A 27,058-nucleotide genomic window follows, 5' to 3' on the forward strand; every position below is an offset into this window, starting at 1 on the left:
AACTGTTCTAATAGTCATCATATAACATTGTAATCTAGCAGAAAATTATATACATAAAATGCAGCAATGTCATTTTCTTGTGTTTTCCAACCCCAATTCCAATGAAGTTGGGACATTGTGTAAAAAATGTAAATAAAAACAGAATACAATGATTTGCAAATCCTCTTCAACCTACACTCAGTTGAATACACCACAAAGACAAGATATTTAATGTTCAAACTGATAAACTTTATTGTTTTTGTGCAAATATTTGCTCATTTTGAAATGGATACCTGCAACACATTTCAAAAAAGCTGGGACAGTGGTATGTTTACCACTGTGTTACATCACCTTTCCTTCTAACAACACTCAATAAGCGTTTGGGAACTGAGGACACTAATTGTTGAAGCTTTGTAGGTGGAATTCTTTCCCATTCTTGCTTGATGTACGACTTCAGTTATTCAACAGTCTGGGGTCTCTGTTGTATTTTGTGCTTCATAATGCACCACACATTTTCAATGGGCGACAGGTCTGGACTGCAAGCAGGCCAGTCTAGTACCCACACTCTTTTACTACAAAGCCACGCTGTTGTAACACGTGCAGAATGTGGCTTGGCATTGTCTTGCAGAAATAAGCAGGGACATCCCTGAAAAAGACATTGCTTGGATGGCAGCATGTGTTGCTCCAAAACCTGGATGTACCTTTCAGCATTGATGGTGCCATCACAGATGGTGTAAGTTGTCCATGTCATGGCACTAACACACCCCCCATACCATCACAAATGCTGGCTTTTAACTTTGTGCTGGTACCAAGCTGGATTTTTTTTTTGTTTGAACCTCTTTTGTCCAGAGGACATGGCATTCATGATTTCCAAAAAACATTTGAAATGTGGACTCATCAGACCACAGAGCACACTTTTCCACTTTGTGTCTGTCCATTTCAAAGGAGCTCAGGCCCAGAGAAGGCGGCGGCGTTTCTGATGTTGTTGATGGATGGCTTTCCGCTTTGCATTGGTAGAGTTTTTAACTTGCACTTGTAGATGTAGCAATGAACTGTGTTAACTGACATGGTGTTCTGAAGTGTTCTTGAGCCCACGCAGTAAGAGCCTTTACCATGAGTGTCGGTCTTTAATGCAGTGCCGCCGGAGGGATCGAAGGTCACGGGCATTCAGTGTCAGTTTTCGGTCTTCGCCGCTTATATTAAAAAGTTCTCCAGATTCTCTGAATCTTCTGACTATATTATGGACTGTAGATGATGGAATCCCTAAATTCCTTGCAATTGAACGTTAGAAGACATTGTTCTTAACCTGTTGGACTATTTTTTCAAGCAGTTGTCACAAAGGGGTGATCTTCGCCCCATTTTGCTTGTGAACGACTGAGCCTTTTGGGGATGCTCCTTTTATATACCCAATCAGGACACTCACCTGTTCCAATTAGGTGTTCTTTGAGCATTCATCAACTTCCCCCAGTCTTATGTTGCCCCGTCCCCAAGTTTTTGAAACGTGTTGTAGCAACGATTTCAAAATGAGCAAATATTTGCACAAAGACATCAGTTTATCAGTTTGAACATTAATATGTTGTCTTCATGGTGTATTCAATTGAATATAGGTTGAAGAGGATTTGCAAATCATTGTATTCTGTTTCATTTACATTTACACAACATTCCAACTTCATTGGAATTGGGGGTTGTATGTATTTCAGCAAGAACGGTCAGACTTTCATGCTGACATCAAATTCACTATCTGACTTTTTATGTTTATACTGAATGCTGATCTGAAGATGAATAAACCCTCTGTGCCTGCTTCTGTTTGTGAATATCATATTTCCAGAGGGAGAGAGGGGGCTCTATGAAAAGTCTTCCCCAGCAAACCCTGGATAGTGACATCTGGGTTCCTGATTACCTCAATCCCTCTTGGGTGTGTCTGCCAAATAATCAGCCAGTGCTGGCCGTCGTGCAGCCTGGTGAAATGACGCTGGAAGTCCTGAGCACTGTCTGCAAGGTGGGTGCTCTCTGACAGCAGTCCTTGAGACTGATTAGTGGCTAAATGCACGTTACAATTCATAGCATGCATGCAGTATGTTGTGAAATGTGAGGTACAGTAGAGTTTGGTTTTTACCTTACCTCAGGACCTCACTGTACGTTGTGTGCACTTACATCCACGTTAAGAGCACACTGAGACAAACACAGTACCTCTGTTGTGTTTAAAATTGCCGACAAGAGCACAGGCATGGTTAGAATACAATGAATTACCACATAAAGCTCATAAACTCTCACTCATGAATTACATTTTCTCAGAAAACCATGTGACTGCAAAAACAGCCAAACGGCCCTTCTTTTTGTGCAAATGTATTTTTTACATCTATCTATATGTTTAAATATCGTTGAAGTTTCATATTAAACAGCTCTACTTCATCACAGTGGAGTTGAGCTAAAACAGTCGAGACATACTTGTAGTGGAGACTTTTATATTTATTCAAGGGATTTAATAAAAAACATTGCATGATCCATTTACAAATTACACAGCACCTCTATTTTTAGAGGCCATAAGCAATTGGGCCAACTAAATATTAAAATTAGGGATGCACCAATACCACTTTTTCCCAGACTGAATACAAGTATGAGTACTTACATTTGGGTACTCATCGATACCGAGTACTGATACAAATACTTAATGATACCATAACACTTTTATGATGACTTTGAAAACATGTTTTATTCATCAGTTGTTCCTTACTTTTTGTCTGTAACGGCTACCAATATCATTACCTTTGTTTTTATTTACAAACAATTCACTTAAATCATGTAACTTCACTTTTCGACTGCAACAAATTGTGCTTTAACATTAACCATGTGTTTCTTAACAAACACGACACTGCCAGACATCTCACTGAAATGTAACCTGTGGACTTCAGCACTACAAAATATACAACACAAATAAATGAAATGAAACTGAATGTCTGTGAGCACCAGTGTTGCCACAGTTACTTTGAAAAAGTAATCCAATTACTGATTACTCCTTGAAAAAGTAACTTAGTTACTTTACTGATTACTTAATTTTAAAACTAACAACACCCCCCCCCCCCCCACCACCTCAACATGAAAATGATAACCAGTTTTGCAAACACTCACTTTATAGTCACCCTTTCTTGACTTCTTCACTTCAATGAACATAAATACGTGTTTTCTAAAAAATAATATAGACATCTTTTTTGACCTCACATTTAAATGTTGACAGCTCTATAACCGTAAAACTTACAATTTATAATCTACATTGTTTATAAATGTAACTATTAAATTCTTTCTTACATTTAAATTCTTTCTCAACATTTTAATTGTTAAAATAATTTTTATTATAGTGTTAGTAGTATGAAAAATTGTCTTCAAAAGTGTACCTTTAATCTAAGGAGAGCATGTCCCCCCTGCCTTCCATCTGGATTCACTCCTGGATGATATTTATGGAAAAAGCATGACCGGATTGAGAGGTAGGGAATTTTTTTTTTTAACGTTTTTCAGCATTTATTCGCAATAAAAATCTGACGAGAGGGGTGAGACCACTGCTCACACAAAGCCTGCTCACAGGCGAATGACGCAACCAACAGGCGTGAAAAAACTCATGCATGCGCACAAAGGTTCAAGCTTGGCTGATGCAATCACACGTGATTCAAATCCATATGGTTTTTGAAAAAAAATAAAAAGGTTCAATACTTTTCTAACAGATCTAGTACATATGGGATCAGGCTCATACCCGATACTGGGATCTGCATCGGTGCATCCCTAATTAAAATTATGAGCACATTATCACTTTTTCAGCCAGTTTTCTTTGAACATTTCCAAGCCACTGACTATGTCTTAGACTTAAATTATTTCATTCTTTATTAAAAATACAAAGAGTTTGGTGCTGTATGGCACAACACGATAACCTTCTTCTTCTCCTTTTTATTGGTTGGCACGGTGGCTTAGTGGTTGGCACTGTTGCCTTACAGTTCTCTTCCACCTAGTCTTTTCTGTGTAGAGTTTGCATGTTCACCACATTTTTGCGGGGGTTCCCCCTGGGTGCTCCAGCTTCCTCCCACTTCCAGAGACATACAGGTTCAGTGAATTGGTGACTTCGGATTCAAGAGGAGCAGTGTGGTTTTCGTCCTGGTCGCGACACACTGGACCAGCTCTGTCCAGTGTGCCGGTGTTTAAATTAGTGCAAGCGGCCGAGATGAGTTTCCTTCGCAGGGTGGCTGGGCGCTTCCTTTGAGATAGGGTGAGGAGCTCAGTCACTCGGGAGGAGCTCGGAGTCGAGCCGCTGCTCCTCCACGTCGAAAGGAGCCAACTGAGGTGGCTTGGGCATCTTTTCCAGATGCCCCCTGGACGCCTCGCTGGAGAGGTGTTCCGGGCACGTCCCATTGGGATGAGGCCCTGGGGAAGACCCAGGACACACTGGAGAGACTGCATCTCTCAGCTGGCTTGGGAATGCCTCGGGGTTCCCCCGGAGCAGCTGGGGGAGGTGTGTGTGGGTCGGGAGGTCTGGGCGGCTTTGCTTGAGCTGCTGCCCCCGCGACCCGACTCCGGATAAAGCAGAAGAAAATGGATGGATGGATGGATGGATGGATGGATGGATGAATTGGTGACTTTAAATTGACTGAGTGTGAATGTGTTTGCATGTAGTTCCTGCAATAGATTGGTGGCCTGTCCAGGGTGTATCCTACCTTTTGCTTAGTGACTACTGGGATAGGCTTCAGCCCTACTTAATAAAGGTTTTAATGACTCACGGCAAGGCCACAGGATCAGGAGCACAGACGCGTTTCCACTAGGTCTTCATCAGTGTGTAAGGCCGTTCAGGAAATGACGTCTTTTATGGTAACACCAATCAAAAACAGGTGTAGAACTCCACAAGACATGCAAATGCAGACATTACTAATAATAAACCAAAACATTCAAAAGCGGATAATATGAATAATAAGAAAGAAATAATAAAAAGAAAAATAATAAAAAGAAAAATAAGAAAAAGCCCACTACACTACAAAAAAATTTACACTGCAAAAAACAAAACAAAAAAAAACCCACCATCAACACATAAGAGTACCAAAATGAGGCCTACCAATATATAAAGGTCTACATCAACAGCTGTGGCTTGTATATACCATTTATGGGCACCAGTGAACAAAGGCTCAAACTGAAACTACTGTCCTTAGGGCTACACACTTACAAAAAACAGTATATAAAAAGACATTCATGAAAAAATACAAAAACATATATCAATAACAATGAAGCTCATAAATAGAAACAATACAAATATAAAATCACACATCAAGCCTTTACAAAACCAAATAGGCATAGTAAAGGATAAAAAACACACCTCAAAACAAAAAAATATATAAGTACAAGGCCCAAAAATGTAGGCACAAGTAGAAAACCTATGACACATACAAATTTAAAGAAAGCAGCCCAACAGTAATTCCTTATTCATTCCCCTCGGAAATTCCGTTTGCAGTGTATGTATCCAAAATGCTTCCCACTGTAATAGAAACCTCTCCCTGTTACCTCCCCTTCTAGGGGGTTCAACCATTTCTATACCTTGAAATCTGAGAGAACATACATCGTGGCCAGCACTCAAAAAATGTCTCGCCACCAAAGACTTTTCAACTCTGTTCCTAATGTTACTTTTATGTTCCGAGATGCGAGTCTTTAGTTCTCTCTTAGTCTTGCCCACATAACACAGGCCACAAGGGCATTTTAGCAAGTAAACAACAAACTTAGTTTTGCAGGAAATCCTGCTCTTCACCAAATATTTACGGCCCGAATGTGGATGTGTAAAGCAGTCTCCCTTAATCATAGCGTTACAAATCAAATCAAATCAATTTTATTTATATAGCGCCAAATCACAACAAACAGTTGCCCCAAGGTGCTTTATATTGTAAGGCAAAAGTCATACAATAATTACAGAAAAACCCCAATGGTCAAAACAAGCCCCTGTGAGCAAGCACTTGGCGACAGTGGGAAGGAAAACTCCCTTTTAACAGGAAGAAACCTCCAGCAGAACCAGGCTCAGGGAGGGGCAGTCTTCTGCTGGGACTGGTTGGGGCTGATGGGAGAGAATCAAGAAAAAGACATGCTGTGGAAGAGAGCAGAGATCAATCACTAATGATTAAATGCAGAGTGGTGCATACAGAGCAAAAAGAGGTGAATAAAAAGACACTCAGTGCGTCTATAGCAGCATAACTAAGGCATGGTTCAGGGTCACCTGATCCAGCCCTAACTATAAGCTTTAGCAAAAAGGAAAGTTTTAAGCTTAATCTTAAACATAGAGAGGATGTCTGTCTCCCTGATCCGAATTGGGAGCTGGTTCCAGAGGAGAGGAGCCTGAAAGCTGAAGGCTCTGCCTCCCATTCTACTCTTATAAACCCTAGGAACTACAAGTAAGCCTGCAGTCTGAGAGCGAAGCGCTCTATTGGGGTGATATGGTACTATGAGGTCCCTAAGATAAGATGGGACCTGATTATTCAAAACCTTATAAGTAAGAAGAAGAATTTTAAATTCTATTCTGGAATTAACAGGGAGCCAATGAAGAGAGGCCAGTATGGGTGAGATATGCTCTCTCCTTCTAGTCCCTGTCAGTACTCTAGCTGCAGCATTTTGAATTAACTGAAGGCTTTTCAGGGAACTTTTAGGACAGCCTAATAATAATGAATTACAATAGTCCAGCCTAGAAGAAATAAATGCATGAATTAGTTTTTCAGCATCACTCTGAGACAAGACCTTTCTAATTTTAGAGATATTGTGCAAATGCAAAAAAGCAGTCCTACATATTTGCTTAATATGTGCATTGAAGGACATATCCTAATCAAAAATGACTCCAAGATTTCTCACAGTATTACTGGAGGTCAGGGTAATGCCATCCAGAGTAAGGATCTGGTTAGACACCATGTTTCTAAGATTTGTGGGGCCAAGTACAATAACTTCAGTTTTATCTGAATTTAAAAGCAGGAAATTAGAGGTCATCCATGTCTTTATGTCTGAAAGACAATCCTGCAGTTTAACTAACTAGTGTGTGTCCTCTGGCTTCATGGATAGATAAAGCTGGGTATCATCTGCGTAACAATGAAAATTTAAGCAATGCTTTCTAATAATACTGCCTAAGGGAAGCATGTATAAAGTGAATAAAATCGGTCCTAGCACAGAACCTTGTGGAACTCCATAATTAACCTTAGTCCGTGAAGAAGACTCCCCATTTACATGAACAAATTGTAATCTATTAGATAAATATGATTCAAACCACTGCAGCGCAGTGCCTTTAATACCTATGACATGCTCTAATCTCTGTAATAAAATTTTATGGTCAACAGTATCAAAAGCTGCACTGAGGTCTAACAGGATGAGCACAGAGATGAATTCACTGTCTGAGGCCATAAGAAGATCATTTGTAACCTTCACTAATGCTGTTTCTGTACTATGATGAATTCTAAAACCTGACTGAAACTCTTCAAATAGACCATTCATCTGCAGATGATCAGTTAGCTGTTTTACAACTACCCTTTCAAGAATTTTTGAGAGAAAAGGAAGGTTGGAGATTGGCCTATAATTAGCTAAGCCTTTACACTGAACACAACCCCGGCAAGGATAATTCCCATTAGGCAGTGAAGACAAAAAATGTTCCGGGTGCGTGTATGTGTCTGTCTTAACAAGCTTGCCTGTCAGGTTAGGGGCTCTCTTATGGGCAAATATAGGCAACTCGAAACAAATGGCCAACTTGTGGATCACTTGACAAAATGTACCAATATTTCTTAACACTGTTTTTAATATCTATCTAATATCCGAGAAAGTAGTGGCACAGACCAACCATGAAGTATTGGACGGACGAGGTTTAGGAGTTAAAAGTGACCGTCTGTCAATTTGTTTGACCCTGTGCCAGCAGTCCACCAGTTTCTTTTTGTCATATCCTTTTACTAGAAATCTATTATAGAGTTCCTCTGCCTGTACATCAAAACTCTCCTCAGTACTACAAATTCTCCTTACTCTCAAAAATTGACTGAAAGACAGACTCTTTTTAAGACCAGATGGATGATAACTGGTGAAATGCAAATAACTATTAGAGTCAGTCTTTTTCTTATACAGACTGGTACTAAAATAGTCATCCTTACACACATTCACATCAAGAAAAGAAACAGAATCCGAGCTAAATTCTAGCGTAAACTTAATAGTAGGCATCCTAGAATCAATATAAACCTTAAAATCCTCAAGTTGAGCCACAGTTCCAGAAAAAATGAAAACAATATCATCTATGTAGCAAAACCCACACTTTAAAAAGGGTAAAAATGGATTATTATTGTATACAAAATCTTCTTCATACTTGCCCATAAATAAATTGGCATAATTTGGACTACATACACTGACCATACTAACACCTTGACATTGTAAAAAATAGGAATCCTCAAATTTGAAATAATTTCTATTCAAAATAAGTTCAGACATGTCCAAAAGGAAATTAATGGGAGGGACAGGATTATCTCTTGTATCAAGGAAAAACTTCAATGCTAGTAGCCCTTCAACGTGGTACATTTGTATACAGACTGGCTACGTCTATTGTGCAGACAAGGTCCTCTTTTGTAACACTCAACACTTCTTAATAAATTAGAGGCGACACACTGTGTCGCCTCTAATTTATTAAGAAAATCAGTAGTGTCTTTAATAAATGACGGTAGCTGAAAAACCAGTTGTTTAATATGTTGATCAATATAAATAGAAATAGGCTATGTAAGAGAGTCATTGCCTGCAACAATAGGCCGTCCAGGTACTGGTTCAACCAAACTCTTATGTATCTTAAGAAGAGTGTAAAAATAGGACACACTGGATATCTTTGAAAAAGAAAATTTAATTCATCTAGTGTGATAAGTTTCTCATCCACTGATTTTTTGAGAAAAGAATTCATCTTGAAATCTAACAGTGGGATCATATGAGAGAGGAGCATAAAAAGAATTATCACTCAGTTGCAGAAGAATCTCATTTCTATAACAGACTTTACTCTGAATAACCACAGCACCCCCCTTATCCGCATTACGAATAACAATATCAGTATCACTAGATAGACGTCGCAAGGCTTCTTGCTCTTGTGGGCTTAAATTGGAATGCAGCTTCTTAGCGTTTTTAGTTAAGTCAATCACCTCTTTTTCCATAAGTCTACAAAACGTGGCCACTGCTGGATTCAACACAGGAGGAACAAATGTACTTTTGGCCCTCAGTCCCGTTTTCAGAGCAGGATAACTGCAGGACGGGTCAGAAGATGACTCAAGTTGGACAGACTGGACATCACACCTCTGTGAGAAAGATGGAGCATGAGTCGGCCCCTTGTAGAAAAAAGCTTTCAGGTTCACAACTCTTAACAATTTATACATTTCAACTCTAGTTTCAAAAGATTTAGCTTTTTGTGAAGGAACAAAAGAAAGACCTTTTTGTAAGACTGAGGCTTCCTCCTCGGATAAGGGTCTGTTGGACAAGTTGACCACTGACAAGCCGCTCTCCAGGACTATGGTATCCGGTATGAAGTGCGGACGGTGCCATCTCCCGCCCTCCTTGTCCGCCGCTTTGAGCAATGCTCCTCATATGATATCTCCCGGTAGGTCTCTCTAAAAAACGGTGACCACGGCTGTTATCCGTAGATGTATCACTGCTGGATCTCCCGTGAGGTCGAGCACCGGCGCGAGGCATGTACTGCCCTCGGCGTTGGCGCCCTACCCGTGGTGTGAAGCCAACTGCAGACATCCATGGATGGATCTTACCATTCTTATAGTCCATGGTATCCCTCCAGTATTTTTCCATTTTTTTTCTGTGTTTTTTGTATTTTTTCATGAATGTCTTTTTATATACTGTTTTTTGTAAGTGTGTAGCCCTAAGGACAGTAGTTTCAGTTTGAGCCTTTGTTCACTGGTGCCCATATGTGGTATACGAGATCTGTCCATAAAGTAACGGTACTTTTTATTTTTTTTAAAAACTATATGGATTTCATTCATATGTTTTTACGTCAGACATGCTTGAACCCTCGTGCGCATGCGTGAGTTTTTTCACGCCTGTCGGTGACGTCATTCGCCTGTGAGCACGCCTTGTGGAAGGAGTGGTCCCGCCCCCTCGTCGGATTTTCATTGTCTGGAAATGGCGGAATGAAAAGGACTTTTTTCCATCAGAATTTTTTCAGAAGCTGTTAGAGACTGGCACCTGGAAACCATTTGAAAAATGTATCTGGCTTTTGTTGAAAATTTTACGGGCTTCGCAGAGAATAAGGACTTTAACTACAGCTTTAAGGACCCCTTTAAGGACCCCTTTAAGGACGGTCGGTGCGCCGCGCTCCGAGCTGCAAGGTCGCGGCACAAACCACTGGATCATTTCTAATCTGATGGCTCTGTGGATACGAGACCATCGTGTGCTCTTTCTCTGGTTATCACAAGAGCTGGACATCAGCCATTTTCCGGCAGATTTCACTTTTAAGAAGAGATTTTGTCATGGAAAGCCGTGCGGAGGCTTTGCGCATCACGACCGATTCGCTGATGAAGCGAGACAAAGGAACACCTCCATTTCGGAGTGTTAGAGGACAAGTTGGTACATGTCCAGCTCTCCACAAGTTCTCTTATACTCACTCGACTGGTAAGCACTGAAAGCCGAGATAGGCATGTCCCATGGATACGACGGTCTCGTATCCACAGAGTCATCAGCTTAGAAATGATCCAGTGGTTTGTGCCGCGACGTCGCAGCTCGGAGCGCGGTGCACCAACCGTCCTTAAAGGGGTCCTTAAAGCTGTAGTTAAAGTCCTTATTCTCTGTGAAGCCCGTAAAATTTTCACCAAAAGCCAGATAAATTTTTCGAATGGTTCCCAGGTGCCAGTCTCTAACAGCTTCTGAAAAAATTCTGATGGAAAAAAAGTCTTTTTCATTCCGCCATTTCCAGACAATGAAAATCCGATGAGGGGGCGGGACCACTCCTTCCACAAGGCGTGCTCACAGGCGAATGACGTCACCGACAGGCGTGGAAAAACTCACGCATGTGCACGAGGGTTCAAGCATGTCTGACATAAAAACATATGTTGATGTAGACCTTTATATATTGGTAGGCCTCATTTTGGTACTCTTACATGTTGATGGTGTTTTTTTTGTTTTTCTTTTAGTGTAAAATTTTTTTTTGCAGTGTAAATTTTTTTGTAGTGTATTTTCTCTACATTGGGCTTTTTATTATTTTCTTTTTATTATTTCTTTCTTCTTCTTCTTATTATTATTATTATCCGCTTTTGAATGTTTTGGTTTATTATTAGTAATGTCTGCATTTGCATGTCTTGTGGAGTTCTACACCTGTTTTTAATTGGTGTTACCATAAAAGACGTCATTTCCTGAACGGCCTTACACACTGATGAAGACCTAGTCTAAACGCGTCTGTGCTCCTGATCCTGTCGCCTTGCCGTGAGTCATTAAAACCTTTATTAAGAAGGACACTTGAGTGTTGCTGGCTATATTTTTACATTGACTTAGTTTTTGAGCCATACACCTCCACTCCTGGTCCCTGTGAGTGCTTGTTTTTTCTCTGCTTTGATAGGCTTCAGCCCTCCCAACCTCCTTCTGAGGACGATCCGGCTTCAGAAAATGAATGTGCTTCATGGTGAAGTAGAAAAGAAAATGACACCTAATAATATGTATAGCTGATACTCCGCTGAGGGAATGGCGTGGTTGATGTGTGCACATGCATGTGAATCTATGTCATCTCACAAGGAAATAGTGCCTAATGTCTTTTTGGCAAGTGATGTGATATTGGTAGAGCTGAATTGAAAAATATTCTTTCTGTTGAATTAGGAGATACACTTAAGCTTCACATCACAAGGTTTAGAAAATCTCAGGACATGAATGTTAAGGCTATGAAGGTGTCTTGTTATATTTTGGAAAAAGAGATGCTCATGGTTTCCTTCACTTCTATTTTTTCTAAATGATTTCTCTAGGCCCATAATTTGGATCCATCCAGACACTACCTGCGTTTGAGGGTCCTCGTTGACAACCAAAGCCACTTCTATGTCCCCAGACCTGAAGAGGACATCTCAGATCTGGTGAGGATACATGAACTCTGAAGACTTTTCTTTATAACCAGTGTTGATATATTTTAAGATAACATGAACTTTAATTGTCCCAAAGTAAATTATTTGTACAGAGACTGTAAACAGTATACGTGATTTTTTTTTTTTTTTTTTTACAATAAGTACAACATATTTTTTCTGAATAAATGAGTAACTTTGAATATCTCTGTTCATTATGTATTCATCCTGCAGAAGGGGGAGGAATTAGACAGTTTCTTGCCACTAGTAGGAAAGATCCACTATGGCGTTCTGTGGTGCACCTCGGCGGTTTCAGTCTATGGCTTAAGGTGCTCTAACAGGATGTCATCGTGACATGCAGGGGGTGGGAAGTGTTGTCCAGGATGCTGAGCAGGTTCCTCAGCATCCTCCTCTCTGACACCTCCATCACAGATTCCAGCTCAAACCCCAGGACAAAGCCAGCAATCCTGATGAGCTTGTTGAGTCTGTTCATATGAGCTGCCTTCAGCCTGCTGCCTCAGCACACTATAGCATAGAAGATGACACTGGAAACCATGAGTGATAAAACATCTGCAACATATTTCTGCAGACATTTAAGGATTTTGATCTTTTGATCTATTAACCCTCTAGGGCCGACGCCGTCGTATACGACGGCTAAGACTAAGCTTTACTACATTATAAATAACTTTTGAATGATATGAGATAGAAATGTACTTTTTTTTGCTGAAAAGTTAACTCCGCGGACTTTCGAGCCAGCCATCAGCCATCTTTGTACTCCTCATAGAAGCTGTGTGATGACATGCGCAATGTGAGTGTCCAATCGGAATTGGTTCATCGTCACATGGTTTTCCAAAATCCAATCATAGGGCAGATTTACCTCACATGAAAAGCCAAAGATTGTTTTCAGGAGTGATATGTTACTAGTTGGCCCTTTTGAATAGCCCCCTGGGTGCTCCAATGAGTACATACTATTAGTACATACTCAGTGCGCCCTGCGCCATTACGCACAGTGATCGGTGAAAGCAGGAGCAGATGGATAGCCTCTGATGACAGTCTCACGTGCTCAAACAAAGAGTGTGTAACTGTCAGCATTGCTCCACTAGTTTGCATGTGAATGTTACTGGATAACTCTGTTGCTTTCTCTGCGTAAAGCACTGTTTACCGTATCAATGGACAACAAAACGCATAGACCGTTTTGTATATATTGTTCAAAATGTGCATTTGTGTTTATTGTTTGAACCTTTTTGTTGTGCAGTCTTTCACACAAGACCTCAAATTATCTTTATAAAGTGTCAAAACAGTTGTTTATTATAGTTTGCTGTGTGTTTTGAATAAATGTGTGTGGAAAATTATTTTTCGCTTTATTTTTTCCTTGCCTATTTTTTATTGTAAACCTTTATTACACTTATAAAACACAACAAAAACATATATATTCTGAAAGCACAGGCTGTCCTAAAAAAAGAGACATAAAACTTGATTGTGGGATGCAGGGAGAGCTGTTAACAGCAATAATAAAACATTTATGCCAGGCGAGTGAACTGTCCAAAAAATGCCCTCGGACCCCAGAGGGTTAAATTAATTAATAAGTGATAATGGAGTGTGGCTTGACTGTATTTTAATGTTTTCAGTGTTGTCCAAAGCCAATTTGTGATCAAATTACTATTTATATTTTACATTGGGAATTTCTTTTCTGACTCTAGACAACTCACTACCAACCTAACCAAACAGATTTTTGGACTGGTTGAAAAGTTGTGATCTTGGGGACAAATTATTACCAACAAACAACTTCCCTTTTGCATTTCATCACCATGTTGAAAATAGGCATTCAGCTGGGATTCTTTAAATTCTGTAAAGTTAATTTCTTCAAGGGAACAACCTGTTACCAAAATACATGAAGGCCAAAACAGGCCTTTGCAGGGATTTTTAGGAAAAATATTCAGTTGGAAAATTGGAAACTTGGGGTCCATTAGTAATTTATGCCAATACCTTCTCTCTAGCCTTAGAGTTTATTAGGTACATCGTGAGTAGCAAAATTATTGGGGTTAATGGTTGGTGGTCATTTTCATGAAAAACATGCAAATGGAGCAAATGGAAACTTGGGGTCTGTGAATAATTTAAGGTCAAAATCCACTCTTGTTTCTAAAATGAAGGATGAAATTAGTTATGTCAATGGTTAAAATGTGTTTCCAACAGTAAAAATATTCAGTGGAGCAAAATTCAAAATTCTCTGTAAGAAATTTAACCCAAAATGTGTTCTAACCTTCAGCACTTACTGGGATCTGAGTAGGTGAATTTAGTTGTTTTTGTCCATTAAAATGGTAATGCAACATTTCCTGGCAGTGTTGCATTAGCATCCATAGAAACTTGTATCTTAAAAAAATTGACACCAAATCTAAGACTACAATCAGCAGTTTATGAACTATGACATAACATCCAAGGAAGCATGGATGGCCAAACTAGTGAAATATTGTTCACTACAATTAAGTTTTTTCATTGGTATGTTGCTTGTGCATATTCTGGTACATATGCACTTGTGCTTGTTTTATGATCTGGTTGCAAATTTCATTCACAAAGCATGCAAAACTCTTAAGATCCAAAAGGTGCATCATCTACAGGGTGGGCCAATAAAATGTTACCACTTTTGTAATCCAGAGAAGAGGAGCGTGGATTGAACATGTGATCAATTATTGAACTGTGCGGAAAACAAGAGATAAAGTGGGTAACCTTTGGTGTCAAATGTTAATTTGATGCTTCTGTTACAAGTCTGTAAATAAAACTTTCAAATCAGTTCTCATTTCAAAAACTTGTGTACAATCAAAAAGGTAACATTTTATTGGCCCACCCTATATATTATAATATCCAAGTGGCCTCTGGGTGCATCTATGCATGCGTGTGTGTATGGCTTCGATCACAGACAAACTGGGAAGAGCAGACATTTGCCATTTGGTTTGCTTGTGTATTTTGGGTCAAGGATGAATGCTGTGAAAACAGAAAGCGATTAGCGATTTTAGCTAACCAATAAACAATGGATGTTGTGCTGCAATGCACCATGCAAGTTTGGGGTTTTAAATGTTGTTATTGTGGTTTGTGTTAGTTTAACAATGTAGTTAGTGTTATTGATTTAGGTGTTTTTGTAGTCCAATTGGTTTAGTCAATTTAGTTAAGTGTCATGTTGCTGGTACCACGAGTGAAATGTGCATTGTGTTTGTCTTCCGCCACCATCTCTGTGTAAAAGTAGAAGCACCTGCCTGTGGCAGAATGCATAAAAGACAAGAACCTCTCTGTGTGCATACGTGTGTATTAGATCATGGACAAACTGAGGACAGCTGACATTTGCCGTTTGGCTTATGTATTTTAGGTCAAGGATGAATGCTGCCAACCCAAGATGTTGAAAGGACTAATATTTTTGGAGAAACTACAGATATTAGCTAACATTGCTAATTACATTCTGGACTAACACACCATTCCAACAGGGGCTGATAAATCATCTTCATATTAAAAGTGTGACTGTGTGTGTGCATGTGTGATTTTATTTAATAAGTTAAATGTAGGTACATAATGTAATTGAAAATTGTGTTAAAATACATGGATGACAAGAAAGTGAAAGCACTTATTTCCATTGTGGTCCATTTTCAAAATCAAATGACAAAATAGAAGTACAAATAAAATAATAATAATAATAATAATAGTGTGTATATAATAACAAGAACCTAAACAATTTATAAATTCATTAAGACAGTAAATTAACATTCAAAAATTACATAATTAACAGGAAAAAAGGGTTGAGTTCTTCTTCTAAAAACTGTTGAGGCTCTAAAAACATTTTGGACTTGCACATATTTCCAGTTCATTATAGAAACTTTGCACAATTTATTACTACCCTTGCAAAATGTCAGCTCCCTATTTTATAAACACTATCCAATCTAGAGCCTGTGGATCCCCACGAGCAACATGCTAGCAAGTCATTTCAGTATAAGGTCTAATCTTACCAAACCCTAGAGCAAGCACACAGGTGACAGTGCTAAGTTCCCCTTCACACAAAGTGCGAAGTTTGGTCAAAGTGCGCATGAAGCAGGAATCATGTGCAAAACGTGTAAAATCATCTCTGCCTCAAACGCCTCGTACACCTGTTGCTAGAACTATTTGCACACACCAGTGGCTGAAAGACAGAGAGTGCACTGTGCGAACCAATCAATCCCTCTCGCGGCAGGTGTCGGCCAAATTCCAGCTGACACGCGCGATCATCTAACACTGCTTGCATGGCACTTAGAAAATGTGTGGCCATTAGCACTCTTGGCACGACAACAGTCTGCAGACAATCACTGTTGTGCTGGCAGGGAAATTTGTCTAAGTTCCCCACGAGTGTGGCTTTGGTGTGTGCGCTGAACTGACAGGAGGTGTGTCCGCCCACTGAAGCAGCTGTGGAGATCTGTGAGAGCTGTGGAGACACCACATATTGTGTTTGGACGGACATGGACTAACAATTGCCCACTGTGATGCGCGTGTGTCTGTTTGCTGTCATCACGTGGACATAAATAAAAACGTACGTATATCGCTGTGGCGATACATGCTGTGGGCTGCAGCGAGCGTGTGCACGCTCCCTCACTGCAGCCCATTGATAGGCTACCCCTAGGTTGAAACGGACCATCATCATAACACTCAGCATGCGATTTGACTTTCACGTCACCCACGTGAGCTCTGTTCCATATGCCACGGTGTCAGTTCTGGCGTGCCGTCCACAAGACACAGGGTGGCTGGACATATGCCAGCAGATGTGGACATGAGAAGAGTGAACTGCTTCTCATTCATGTCATTTCATGACTGTACGTATGTCTGTGACCATGTGTCATCTACAGAGGAACAGATGGATCATATTTCTTTTGCCCGTTTGATAAGAGGGATTCAATCTAAATTGCTGTGTTTTTATGGTGTATGTTTTTTTTTTAAATACATCCATCTCTTTGTTGATTTCAGGCATTTTCCCCGCACTGTTTACAGGCCAGTGATGGTAGCTCAGTGGTAAAGTTTCGGGCTGGCAATCAGTAAAGTGCAGCTACGAATCCTGTGGGTGGTATTTTTTTTTTATTCCACATCAGCGGCGTGATGTGGTTCCACGGGTACTAACTGGTTTTTATTTTTTATTTATTCCACATCAGCGGCGCGATGTGGTTCCACAAGTATCAAGGAATCAAGGAATCAAGGAAATTTTATTGTCATATGCACAGAACAGAAGAACTTTCCTGCACAATGAAATGTGGCTACTGCATTTAACCCATCCTATTTGCCAGTAGGAGCAGAGGTTGCCATTAGGCGCCCGGGGACCAGCTCCAGATGTACATCCCTGTCTTGGTCAACAGCAGGGCTGAGCAAACCAACACCGACCCATAACAAACAACACACATAACACACAACACATAGGCCGGCCCGGTACATAAAACATATATATGAAAGCAAAACACGAGGGAAAAGGAGAAGAAAAAAAACCCCTCATAGCCGCTGCATTACACAGCGGCAATGAGGAAAAAAAAAAATCCCATCAGCACAAAAAACAATAATCACAGAGACAAAACAAGGACACAGGACGACAACCGAGATTTGAAAGGACCAGTTTATCAGAACACTCCGGAAGGCAGCCAGTTCGGCGCCGTCAACGGCCTTGTCTGACAGTCTGGGGGGGGAAGGGAACAGCCCTGCGCAGGCTGAGAAAGTCCTAGACAGTTCACAGTTCACGTCAGAGCTGGAGAAGCTGAGGGGAGGGGGGAAGACCATGGAGCGAGGCTTAGGTGTTGATCTTCTGAGGAGGTTTCTTATCACAGCGACCTTGAAGTGCAGCTGTATTTGGGGAAGCCAAATGAATAGCCAGATTAACAGACGCCTGAAAGATTCCACAGTTCTGAGAACAGAGTGGCTCTCAATGCATCTGAAATGTAGAATGTGGTCTTCACAGACGGTCATAGCGGGTTTCCAGGGCTGCAATCTTCCTCAAGATGTCATCCAACGCGCGGTTAACCCCCGCCGACTGCGCAGCCACTGCCTTCCCAATCGAATCAATCATATAGGGCAGCTTGGAACGACCAATCAAAGCTGCTTCCACTTTCTTGATTTTCCGGTAAACCAGCAGAGTGCCCGCACCACACATCAGAAAGCCGGTCATCACCAAGCCGAATATGTACACATCTTCAACGTCCTCCACAGAAAGCATGTAAAGGCACATGACCTGCCATCTCCTCCACGAGTCCATCACGTAACCCATCACATGCGTCCCAGCAGGACAGGTCGGGTCCTCCGCTCCCGAAGGTCTTGTAGAAAAAATAGTGTCAATTGCGTTCAGAGACCACTTTAACAGATCCATTTTTGTCGTTTCCAGAAGAGCAAAGCTGCAGCCTCACAGACAACACGCCACAAAAGCAGGAAAGATAAGGAGGGAGGGAGAAGAGAAAAGTGCGTACGTCTCGGTCGAGTGCAAGCTGGCAAAAAAAAAAAAAAAAGTACCAGTTGATTCTAATTTTTATTTAATCCACATCAGCGGCACAGTGTGGTGCAGCTTGTAGTGTGTTCCTGCTTGAAAGACACCGTCGCATGTGCAAACCCTTGCACCAGGTAGGCGCACACCGTCGCATGTGCAAACCCTTGCACCAGGTAGGCGCACTGTTTCGTGGTGCGCTAATTCAAACTGTTTCGCGCTGTTTCGCCATATTCGACCAAACTTTGCACTATGTGTGAAGGGGCCTTAAGGAAAAACACCCTCAGATGATACTGAGGAAGAAACCTCAAGCAGACCAGACTCAGAGGGGTGACCCACTGTTAAGGCCATTCTAACTATTACAAGGTTTTTACAAAGTTTTACAAAGCTGAAGAAATAGAAAACATGAAATCAAAACATCTGCTGCATAAGCTTCAGGCATGGCATCTCGCTGTCAGTCCGGCATCCCGTTGTCCAGGGTGCTACTCCTGCGCATTGCCCTCTGCACCTCGGACAGAGAGGAAAAAAAAAAACAGAATCAGTCGGCTGGAAAAACCACAGGTCATAAATTATCCAGAATTGTATTATGAGTGTGTGACAAACAGTCTGTTTGTGCATCTTTGTGCATTTCTTATTGTCTGTATTAACACTCAGTCGTGGTGAAAAGGACTTCAGCTTTGCCTTATTCAGCCGCAGTAACCCCACAAAATGAATTCTCTTTGTGACGGCACTTTGGTAGGTGACACAGTGAACTGTCTCACAGCACATTCATTGTATAACTGGATTTCTTCCCCCCTCAAGTGCTCTTTTATCTTTACCACTTTGATCAACAACTCATTTCACTCTCTTTCATCCTGAGTCTGTGGTATGACACTATTAGTTCTCCACAACAGACTTCTGTTGCTCAGTACACACAGCTGTGTCTGTGAGGTCAAACCCACACACTTTAAACACCTGACCTGACAACCTCCACTGGGAATTGCTCTGTTTAAGAGCCTGAATAATACATGACTCCCACTCCATTCTTTATTAAGAAGGATGACATTGGCCTTGACCTTCGTCGTATAACAACATTGCTATCCTTACGTGTTTTTACCTCCTAAATCTCATTTCATCTGTTTACAGCTCTACAAAGAGATAGAGATTTTCCCCAAAAGAACCAAGGTGATCCAGTTTGACCAAACTGAGTCCTGCACTGCTGGATATGGTATGCTTGCCTTTGATAAATGGTATTTGTTGCAGATAGGCTTAGTTCCTTTCACATTCCTCAGTTCTACAACCAATTGATTAAGTAATAGACTTCATTGCTAATGACAAAAAGGGGCGGGGAGAGGGGTATGTGATCCAGAGTGAATACAGTTTGTGTTAGTTTCACCGAATGAGTACTTCAAAGTTTCTTAATGTGTGTCCACACTTAAATGTGTTTTAAGTGACATTTTACACATTAATATATCAAAAATCACATATGCAGAAGCTAGAAATGCCTCTGACTTAGTGGCACTGAGAGCCATTAAACCTGTTAAAAGGCTCCAACTGATGTTCCTTCTGCTGAATGCAGAGGTTGGAGGGTTTGGGAGAAGTAGCTGAGATAAGAAGCTTTATTTCCATCCTCAAAATAGAGCTATCTAGTGGCAGAAAAGCCCATTTAGAGCACCTTTAAAATGTACAGTTATTCAGTATTGCTCAGATCACATATTTTCATATTTGTACTTAAAACGTCATTTCTCGCATCTTTATGAAAATATACTGAAATATTAAAAAATACTATATATACTGGGCAAACACTGCTTGATGTCACTCATAGGTTTTCTATAGAGACCCACAAGAGCTGCTTTGAAGCTCAGAAAGTGCAGAGTTCCCGTGTGACTTGGGCAGCATGAATGACGCCCGAACAGACCTCCATCATAGAGCTGCCAAATAAGCTAAACTAGCAGGGAAACCTTGGATTGGGTTTTTATTAAGTCATTTTTGGAGACTGGGCAGTGATTCTCAATATGGGTGGCTTTGGTGTGGGCATTAAAAATTATGACCTGCTTATTTCTTCAATCGTGGATTAACTTTACCAAGCATCATCAAGCTAAAGATAGCTGCTAAAAGTGCTAACACCCTTAGCATACAAAATTCAATAACATGAAAATTTCACTGAATGTAAATACTGTTTCATAGATATCTTGTATGATCTGTTCTGATACATAACCACACAACAAGCCATATTATTGCAATATTTGTAATAAGATACTCAAGATGGACACACATCCACCCTTTTCAGGTTTGAAATCCCGCAAAACCTCGGAGAGGTCGCTGCGCTGCGAGATCTCAGTAACACTGAGATCTGCATTGAGACGCTCTGATCACGCTGCACTTTAACCGTTGCACACAGACAACAGCATTAACATCGCAACATAAAACTATGTTTATATTGTGCCTAAAACTCTCATGAATATATTCTCTGGGTTTATAGACGTTGTTATTGCATTTCTTTTATGTAAACATTTGAGAATCACAGGCTGTCTCTCCGTTATTTTCAATTGGAGCTGCTGTGAGCTACAATCGCTTCCTGATCATGTCGTTTTGGTGGAAAGTGAAGTTTGCTCTTTAACATCTTGATTATTGTTCTTTACAACACTGTTTGTCCTCTTTGTTCCAGAATAATATATATAATATGTCTGAAATTCGGTTTGCGTTTATTAAATTCCACGCAGATTAAATGTAGCAGACACAGATTATTTGTTATAATTGTTTTAGCAAGTTTTCAGGGTATCATGCATGCAGTTTCTTATTAACGTGACGAAAAGCATAAAAAATTACATTTTTGTAGGATAATATTCATTTACAATTGTCATTATGTGAATTCTCTATGTTGTTTTGACTGCAGTGACTCTGTGGCGCACAAGGGATTATGGGATACATGAAAACCCTGGATGGAAATCGTTAAAAACTAGCAGTCTTTATGATTTAAAATGACTTAAACTAAGGGGTTCTAAAAAAAAAATTGTCCTCTTGTTCAGTTGTCATGGATGGAAAAACTAGCTATAGAGACCAAAACAGTTTTTGTAGCATGTTGTAGACATGCATATTTATCTCAAAACATTGCACTGGATATTTTAGCATGGGCTTCTATGAGACTCTGCACAGTTTTGGATCCAGTCCAAAACTGGCATCCAATGAACTTTAATGTCTAATCAAGCAAAAACCTGAGTATGTTTGGCTGATTTTACTGCTGAGGTCAGGCGATGGGTTTGAACAGCAAGAAAATAAAGGACCAGATGGAAAAACTCCATGTTTACATCAAATGCCAACAAACAGTGAGCACAAATGCTTCCTTAGCAGTTTATTTTTATGATACATGATCATCCTGGGAAAAAAAAACATGGCATACTATGCTAGGCTAGGAAGACTGTTTCCATGCTGGGTTTCTTCTACCATGGTATCTGGTAATGGAATGCAACACTGCCCCAGTGGCAACAAATAATAGTATACACCAGCCACACAACCTCAACATTCTGAACATTTCTTGAGAAGAAATACATCATTGTGGAACTGATAACCTTGATAGCCTTAAATCCCACCTACTTTCAAATTGTCCAATCAATTTAGGGTGAAAAAATATTCCTACAAAATATTACTTCACTTGGGTATATGTCATGGAATTTTTTGATCTTTAAAAATTGTTTTAGTGCATCTGAGTAGATCTAATAGCCTGGTAGTTATGCTGCAGTGGTGTGCACATGCTCACATTGAGATGTTTTGGGATTGAAAATGTGGGTTCTGTCTCTCTCTGTCATCACGTGTGCAGGGTTTTCAGTGGCGGTAACAGACGAGGAAGGAATCCAGCATCTCCATATTACTGAGGTGAAAGAGGGAGGACTGGCTGCAGCCAAAGGTTCGTCTTCAGTCGATACGCAACACAAACCCACAACTCCACAGGGGTCCTCATCAGGGGGTCTAGAACCTCCCTCCATGCATCAACTCGCACAAACCTAATGAGGTTGAGAAATATGCGGCTGCACTGTAGATACGACACTAATGTATAGAAAATCACCCGCTGCTATTTCGTGCCCCTGGGTCATCCCAAGGTTACTCAAGTGTGAGATTGTGTCCTGTGTGGTGCATTAGCAATCTAAAAGCTGCAAGCCAAGCAGGCTGCAGGAAGCACCAGCTGCACCTATAAAGCAGCAGAGATAATGTGAAGCATCTTTGAGGAATGCTATCCTTTTATTTTGCTCAATCAAAAGACGTCAGATGTGCACGTATTTCACATAGTGAGGGAGGCTAAGGAGGAGTGAAAGAAATCACGCTTCAATTTCTGGAGGGTATGAGGAGGAACCAGGCCAGTGATGGACAAAGAGCCCCTAAAGGGTCCGTCTCTTTATTTTTCCTCTTTTCCCCCACCTTGCATGTGCATGCACACAGCCAAATGCACACACACAGTTGTGCATGCAGCAGTATGGCCAGAGGGGGTAGCTCTCTCTGTGTGTGTGTCCAATGAGACTCTGCTACAGCTGACAGTTCACATCCCAGACAACTAGGTCATAACTCAAGGCTAAATGTGCAGCGTATGAGTCTGTTTATAGCACCATTCAGTGTTTATTTATTGGTTTAATACATATAGTATCATTTGTCAACATGAATCCCTTTGTCTTATCCTCACTTTCAGGCCAAATCCACCACCAGAGCTCTGAAACACATTTATTGCTAAGGTCTGGTTGGTAATTGGTTGGCTGATTGAGTGTGAATTCTTAATTAGTGGAAGAGAAGACAGGTGGTTAAAGGGAGGCTCAAGGTTGGTTGCAAACTGAAGCTGTGTTGCACTGGTTCATGTTCATATGAAGCACTGCACTGGTTAAATGTGATGGGACTATAGACCAGCCCTGCGTCATTGTGTGTAAAGTCATCCAGATGTCTGAGATGAATTTTTGCCTCCAGCAAGCAAGAAGGGAAGGCTGCATTTTTATTGTACTAGATCACATTACGAGTTGGCTGCTTAATGACTTGTTTTTAGTGGTGCTGGTTTGTGAGTTAAATCGTGATTTTTGTTTTGTTTTTACCAGCTTTATTGAAAACTTGTCAATTTTCATGAAATATGGTTGAATAGTGGTGATGTGGGGTGTAGATCAAGAAAGAACCCATTAATGTTGGACTTTGAGCCAAACCCAAGAAACTTTGTATGCGTGCAGTCACTAAAATCGTGACGCACAGTTGCCAAGTTGCTTTTTCACTCTTTAACTTAAGGGTTTTGTTTGGAATTATCATTATTATTAATTTTTTTTTTTTTTGCAAACTTATGTCAGACATTATAACATTGACATGTTTGACTAATCGCGAGCCTCCTTTAAAGAAAACACAAATAGCAAGTGCTGTCATGCTAACTTAACCTGCACATGTCGTCATGCTAAGCATACCAACCACAGATGCTAACAGCAGTTAGCCTGACTGCACATAATATAATACCATGCTAAGTGTGACTAATATGAGTACACCACAATTAGTGACCCTTCTTATATATTGCTGTATTTTACAAGTTTTGTCAACTTTATGCCAGACATTGCTGGAAAATGTCTGTCTGATTAATCACCGGCCACCTTAAAGAAAACATTAAGAGCATATGCCATCATGCTATCCGAGGATAAACATGCGGTCATGCTAAACGTTTGAACCACAGATGCTAGCTGCAGTTAGCATGTCGACACATGCTAACACTAATGTTATACTAACTGCAGCTAATGTGGCTACCGTGACTGCATACGTTAGCCACGGTTAGTGTTTTGTCTTTAAGACAGACCATCATTGTTAAACAATCCCATGTTGATGTAATATTGACCAACATAAATAGCAGTTTTCCCAAAACCCACAAATCTGATAAAATCCCAAAACCTTCATTGTTGATTTATGAAAGTAATTTACAAATATTGTCTTTTCTTTCTTTCTTATTTATTTATTTATTTTTGACCTTATTTTTTTATTTTGTAAAATGACCTTGCTTCCAAAATGGAGCTGCCTAATTAAGCTTTTTTGGGAAGCAATGCCACTTTTTGTGCTTGTTCTTGCATACGTGATGGTTGTATCTGGCAACACTGACTGTGACAAAGCCCAGTATAAGAAATAATACCTGGATAACAAATGGTTTAGGTTCACAGCTAAAAGGCTTGAAACATGGGTTGGGATTCATTCCGGTTGAAGGTCCTGTTACAATTTTGTGATGCGATGCACTCAACTGAGTGCCTCACTTGACCCAGATTTTTCTCTTAATCACCCCAGAGTAAAATATAATGTATATCACTTCAGGAAGAAGCCACTTTAAATGTAAAATGGTTGGGGATGAGCCATGGGTACAAAGTGATGTTAATGTCTTTGGTGCTTCTCTTCCAGGTTTGAAAGCAGGAGATGAGATCCTGTTGCTCAACAATAAACCTGCATCTGCCCTCCAAGTGGACGACATGAGGTCTGCATTTGTTAACCAATCTTTGACCTTGACTGTTGGAACCTTGCCACAGCTGGACCCACAGGTGATGTGCTCTGTGCCGCCACGGCGCACTGATGGGGAGCAAAACCTCGCCACTGATATCTTCTCCCAGAGTCAAGGTCAGGAATGAACAAACCTGTTTCTCTATGGGACACGTTTCTGATACTGTGCTTTGAACACTGACTGACGGAAATTGTATGTTACTGTTTTGTTTGATGTATGCAAACAGTGGCTTCGAGTGAAAATCAGGCTCACTAATTTAAAGCTACAGCATGTAGGATTTAGCAGCATCTAGTGGTGCAATTATGCAATCACCTGTGGTGATTCAGGTTCCCCTCATGTTTTAGTTGGTTTGGTGGCGGGGATTCATACTCCTTTTTCCTTCTCTTGTGATAAACAATATGCATGATCCCCTCATTCACAAAAATTTGTTACACTAGCATGAGTCAGCAGCGCGGTGGCTTAGTGGTTAGCACTGTTGCCTCACAGCAAGAAGGTCATGGGTTTGATTCCCACCTGTGATTCCCGCCTTTCTGTTTGGAGTTTGCATGTTCTACCTGTGTTTGTATGGGTTTCCTCCGGCTGCTCCGGTTTCCTCCCACATCCAAAGACATACAGATTAGGTGAACTGGAAATTTTATAATCATCCAGGTCTCTCTTGCAAAAGAGGTCTCGATCTCAATGGAACTAACCTTGTTAAATTAAAAATGAGATATCTTTTTTTTTCGTCAGTCTTCTGGTTGCGCTGTAACAAGCAAAAACTGGATTAAGTATGTCCCTTTTGGGCTCCTGTATCAACATGGCGGTGGAACATGTTGGCCTCTATGAGGGGGCCCGCTCCGTTTAGACACAAAATCTCATGAAAATACGCTGACCCATTGTTGCAGGTAATTTATACACAAATAAACTGATGGCTATGAATGCTAATAGATATGCCTCAATTCTACACACTGTAGCTTTAACAACAAATTGCAGCAGTCTGCAGCTCAAACTGTGATGAAGCCCCAGTTATGATACACATGCTGAACACATTAGGGATCCTTTAAGCACTCTTAAAAAAAAGAATCCCAAGCATCCTCTAACAGGCTGTGCTTGTGTGGAGACACAAGGGAGATGCAGATGGTGATGTATGTTTCTAAGCAGGGGGTAAAAAGGTGATCTCCAAATTATGCATGCACGCTGTCTGCTAACCAACCTGCAGGCAGCCATCAGCTTTCCTCTGACCTCTCTTCTTATCTGAGCAAGGGCGGCATTTGTTATCCTTCTAAATTGGGGCTTGCGGAGTGCGAGTCGGTATTGTTTGTACGCGGGCTGAGACCGCCATGAATATTAATATGAGCCCTTTAACAACGGGGTGCTGTCATTGTGTAGGATCTGCTATCACATGGAAGGAAAAACACTTCAGGAAGAAAAAGCCCAGAAAGAGGCTATTTATGATAGCAGTATTAAAGTATCGGGGACAGTGCCTCTGGATTGGCAGACCGGGGTGGTGGTCCCTCTGTTTAAGAAGGGGGACCGGAGGGTGTGTTCCAACTATAGGGGGATCACACTCCTCATCCTCCCCGGTAAGGTCTATTCCAGAATACTGGAGAGGAGAATTCGACCGATGGTTGAACCTCGGATTCAGGAGGAGCAGTGTGGTTTTCGTCCTGGTCGCAGCACATTGGACCAGCTCTACACGCTCCATCGGGTGCTCGAGGGTTCATAGGAGTTTGCCCAACCAGTCCACGTGTGTTTTGTGGATCTGGAGAAGGCGTTCGACCGTGTCCCTCGGGGCACCCTGTGGGGAGTGCTCCGGGAGTACAGGGTCCGGGGTCCTTTGCTAAGGGCTATCCGGTCCCTGCACAACCGCAGCAGGAGCTTGGTTTGCATTGCCGGCAGTAAGTCAAACCTGTTTGACTTCAGTGCACGTTGGCCTCTGCCAGGGCTGCCCTTTGTCACCGGTTCTGTTCATTATTTTTATGGACAGAATTTCTAGGCGCAGCCAGGGTGTAGAGGGGGTCTGGTTTGGGAACCACAGAATCTCGTCTCTGCTGTTTGCGGACGATGTGGTTCTGTTGGCTTTGTCAAATCAGGACCTTCAGCGTGCACTGGGGCGGTTTG

At 41.0% G+C, this 27,058-nt stretch overlaps 1 protein-coding gene across 1 annotated transcript in view; it reads left to right on the top strand.

Moving 5' to 3' along the window:
• The window catches only part of tiam1a (TIAM Rac1 associated GEF 1a), a 180,201-nt gene that overhangs the window by 92,496 nt on the left and 60,647 nt on the right, over positions 1-27,058 (top strand). The window contains exons 12-16 of the mRNA XM_034178322.1: positions 1,808-1,978; positions 11,940-12,044; positions 19,618-19,699; positions 22,289-22,375; positions 24,862-25,074. Of these exons, the coding sequence (XP_034034213.1) occupies positions 1,808-1,978; positions 11,940-12,044; positions 19,618-19,699; positions 22,289-22,375; positions 24,862-25,074 (658 nt within the window). The remainder of the gene's footprint in view (positions 1-1,807; positions 1,979-11,939; positions 12,045-19,617; positions 19,700-22,288; positions 22,376-24,861; positions 25,075-27,058) is intronic.

This window comes from Thalassophryne amazonica, chromosome 9, assembly GCF_902500255.1.
Source record: "Thalassophryne amazonica chromosome 9, fThaAma1.1, whole genome shotgun sequence".
NCBI lineage: Eukaryota > Metazoa > Chordata > Actinopteri > Batrachoidiformes > Batrachoididae > Thalassophryne > Thalassophryne amazonica.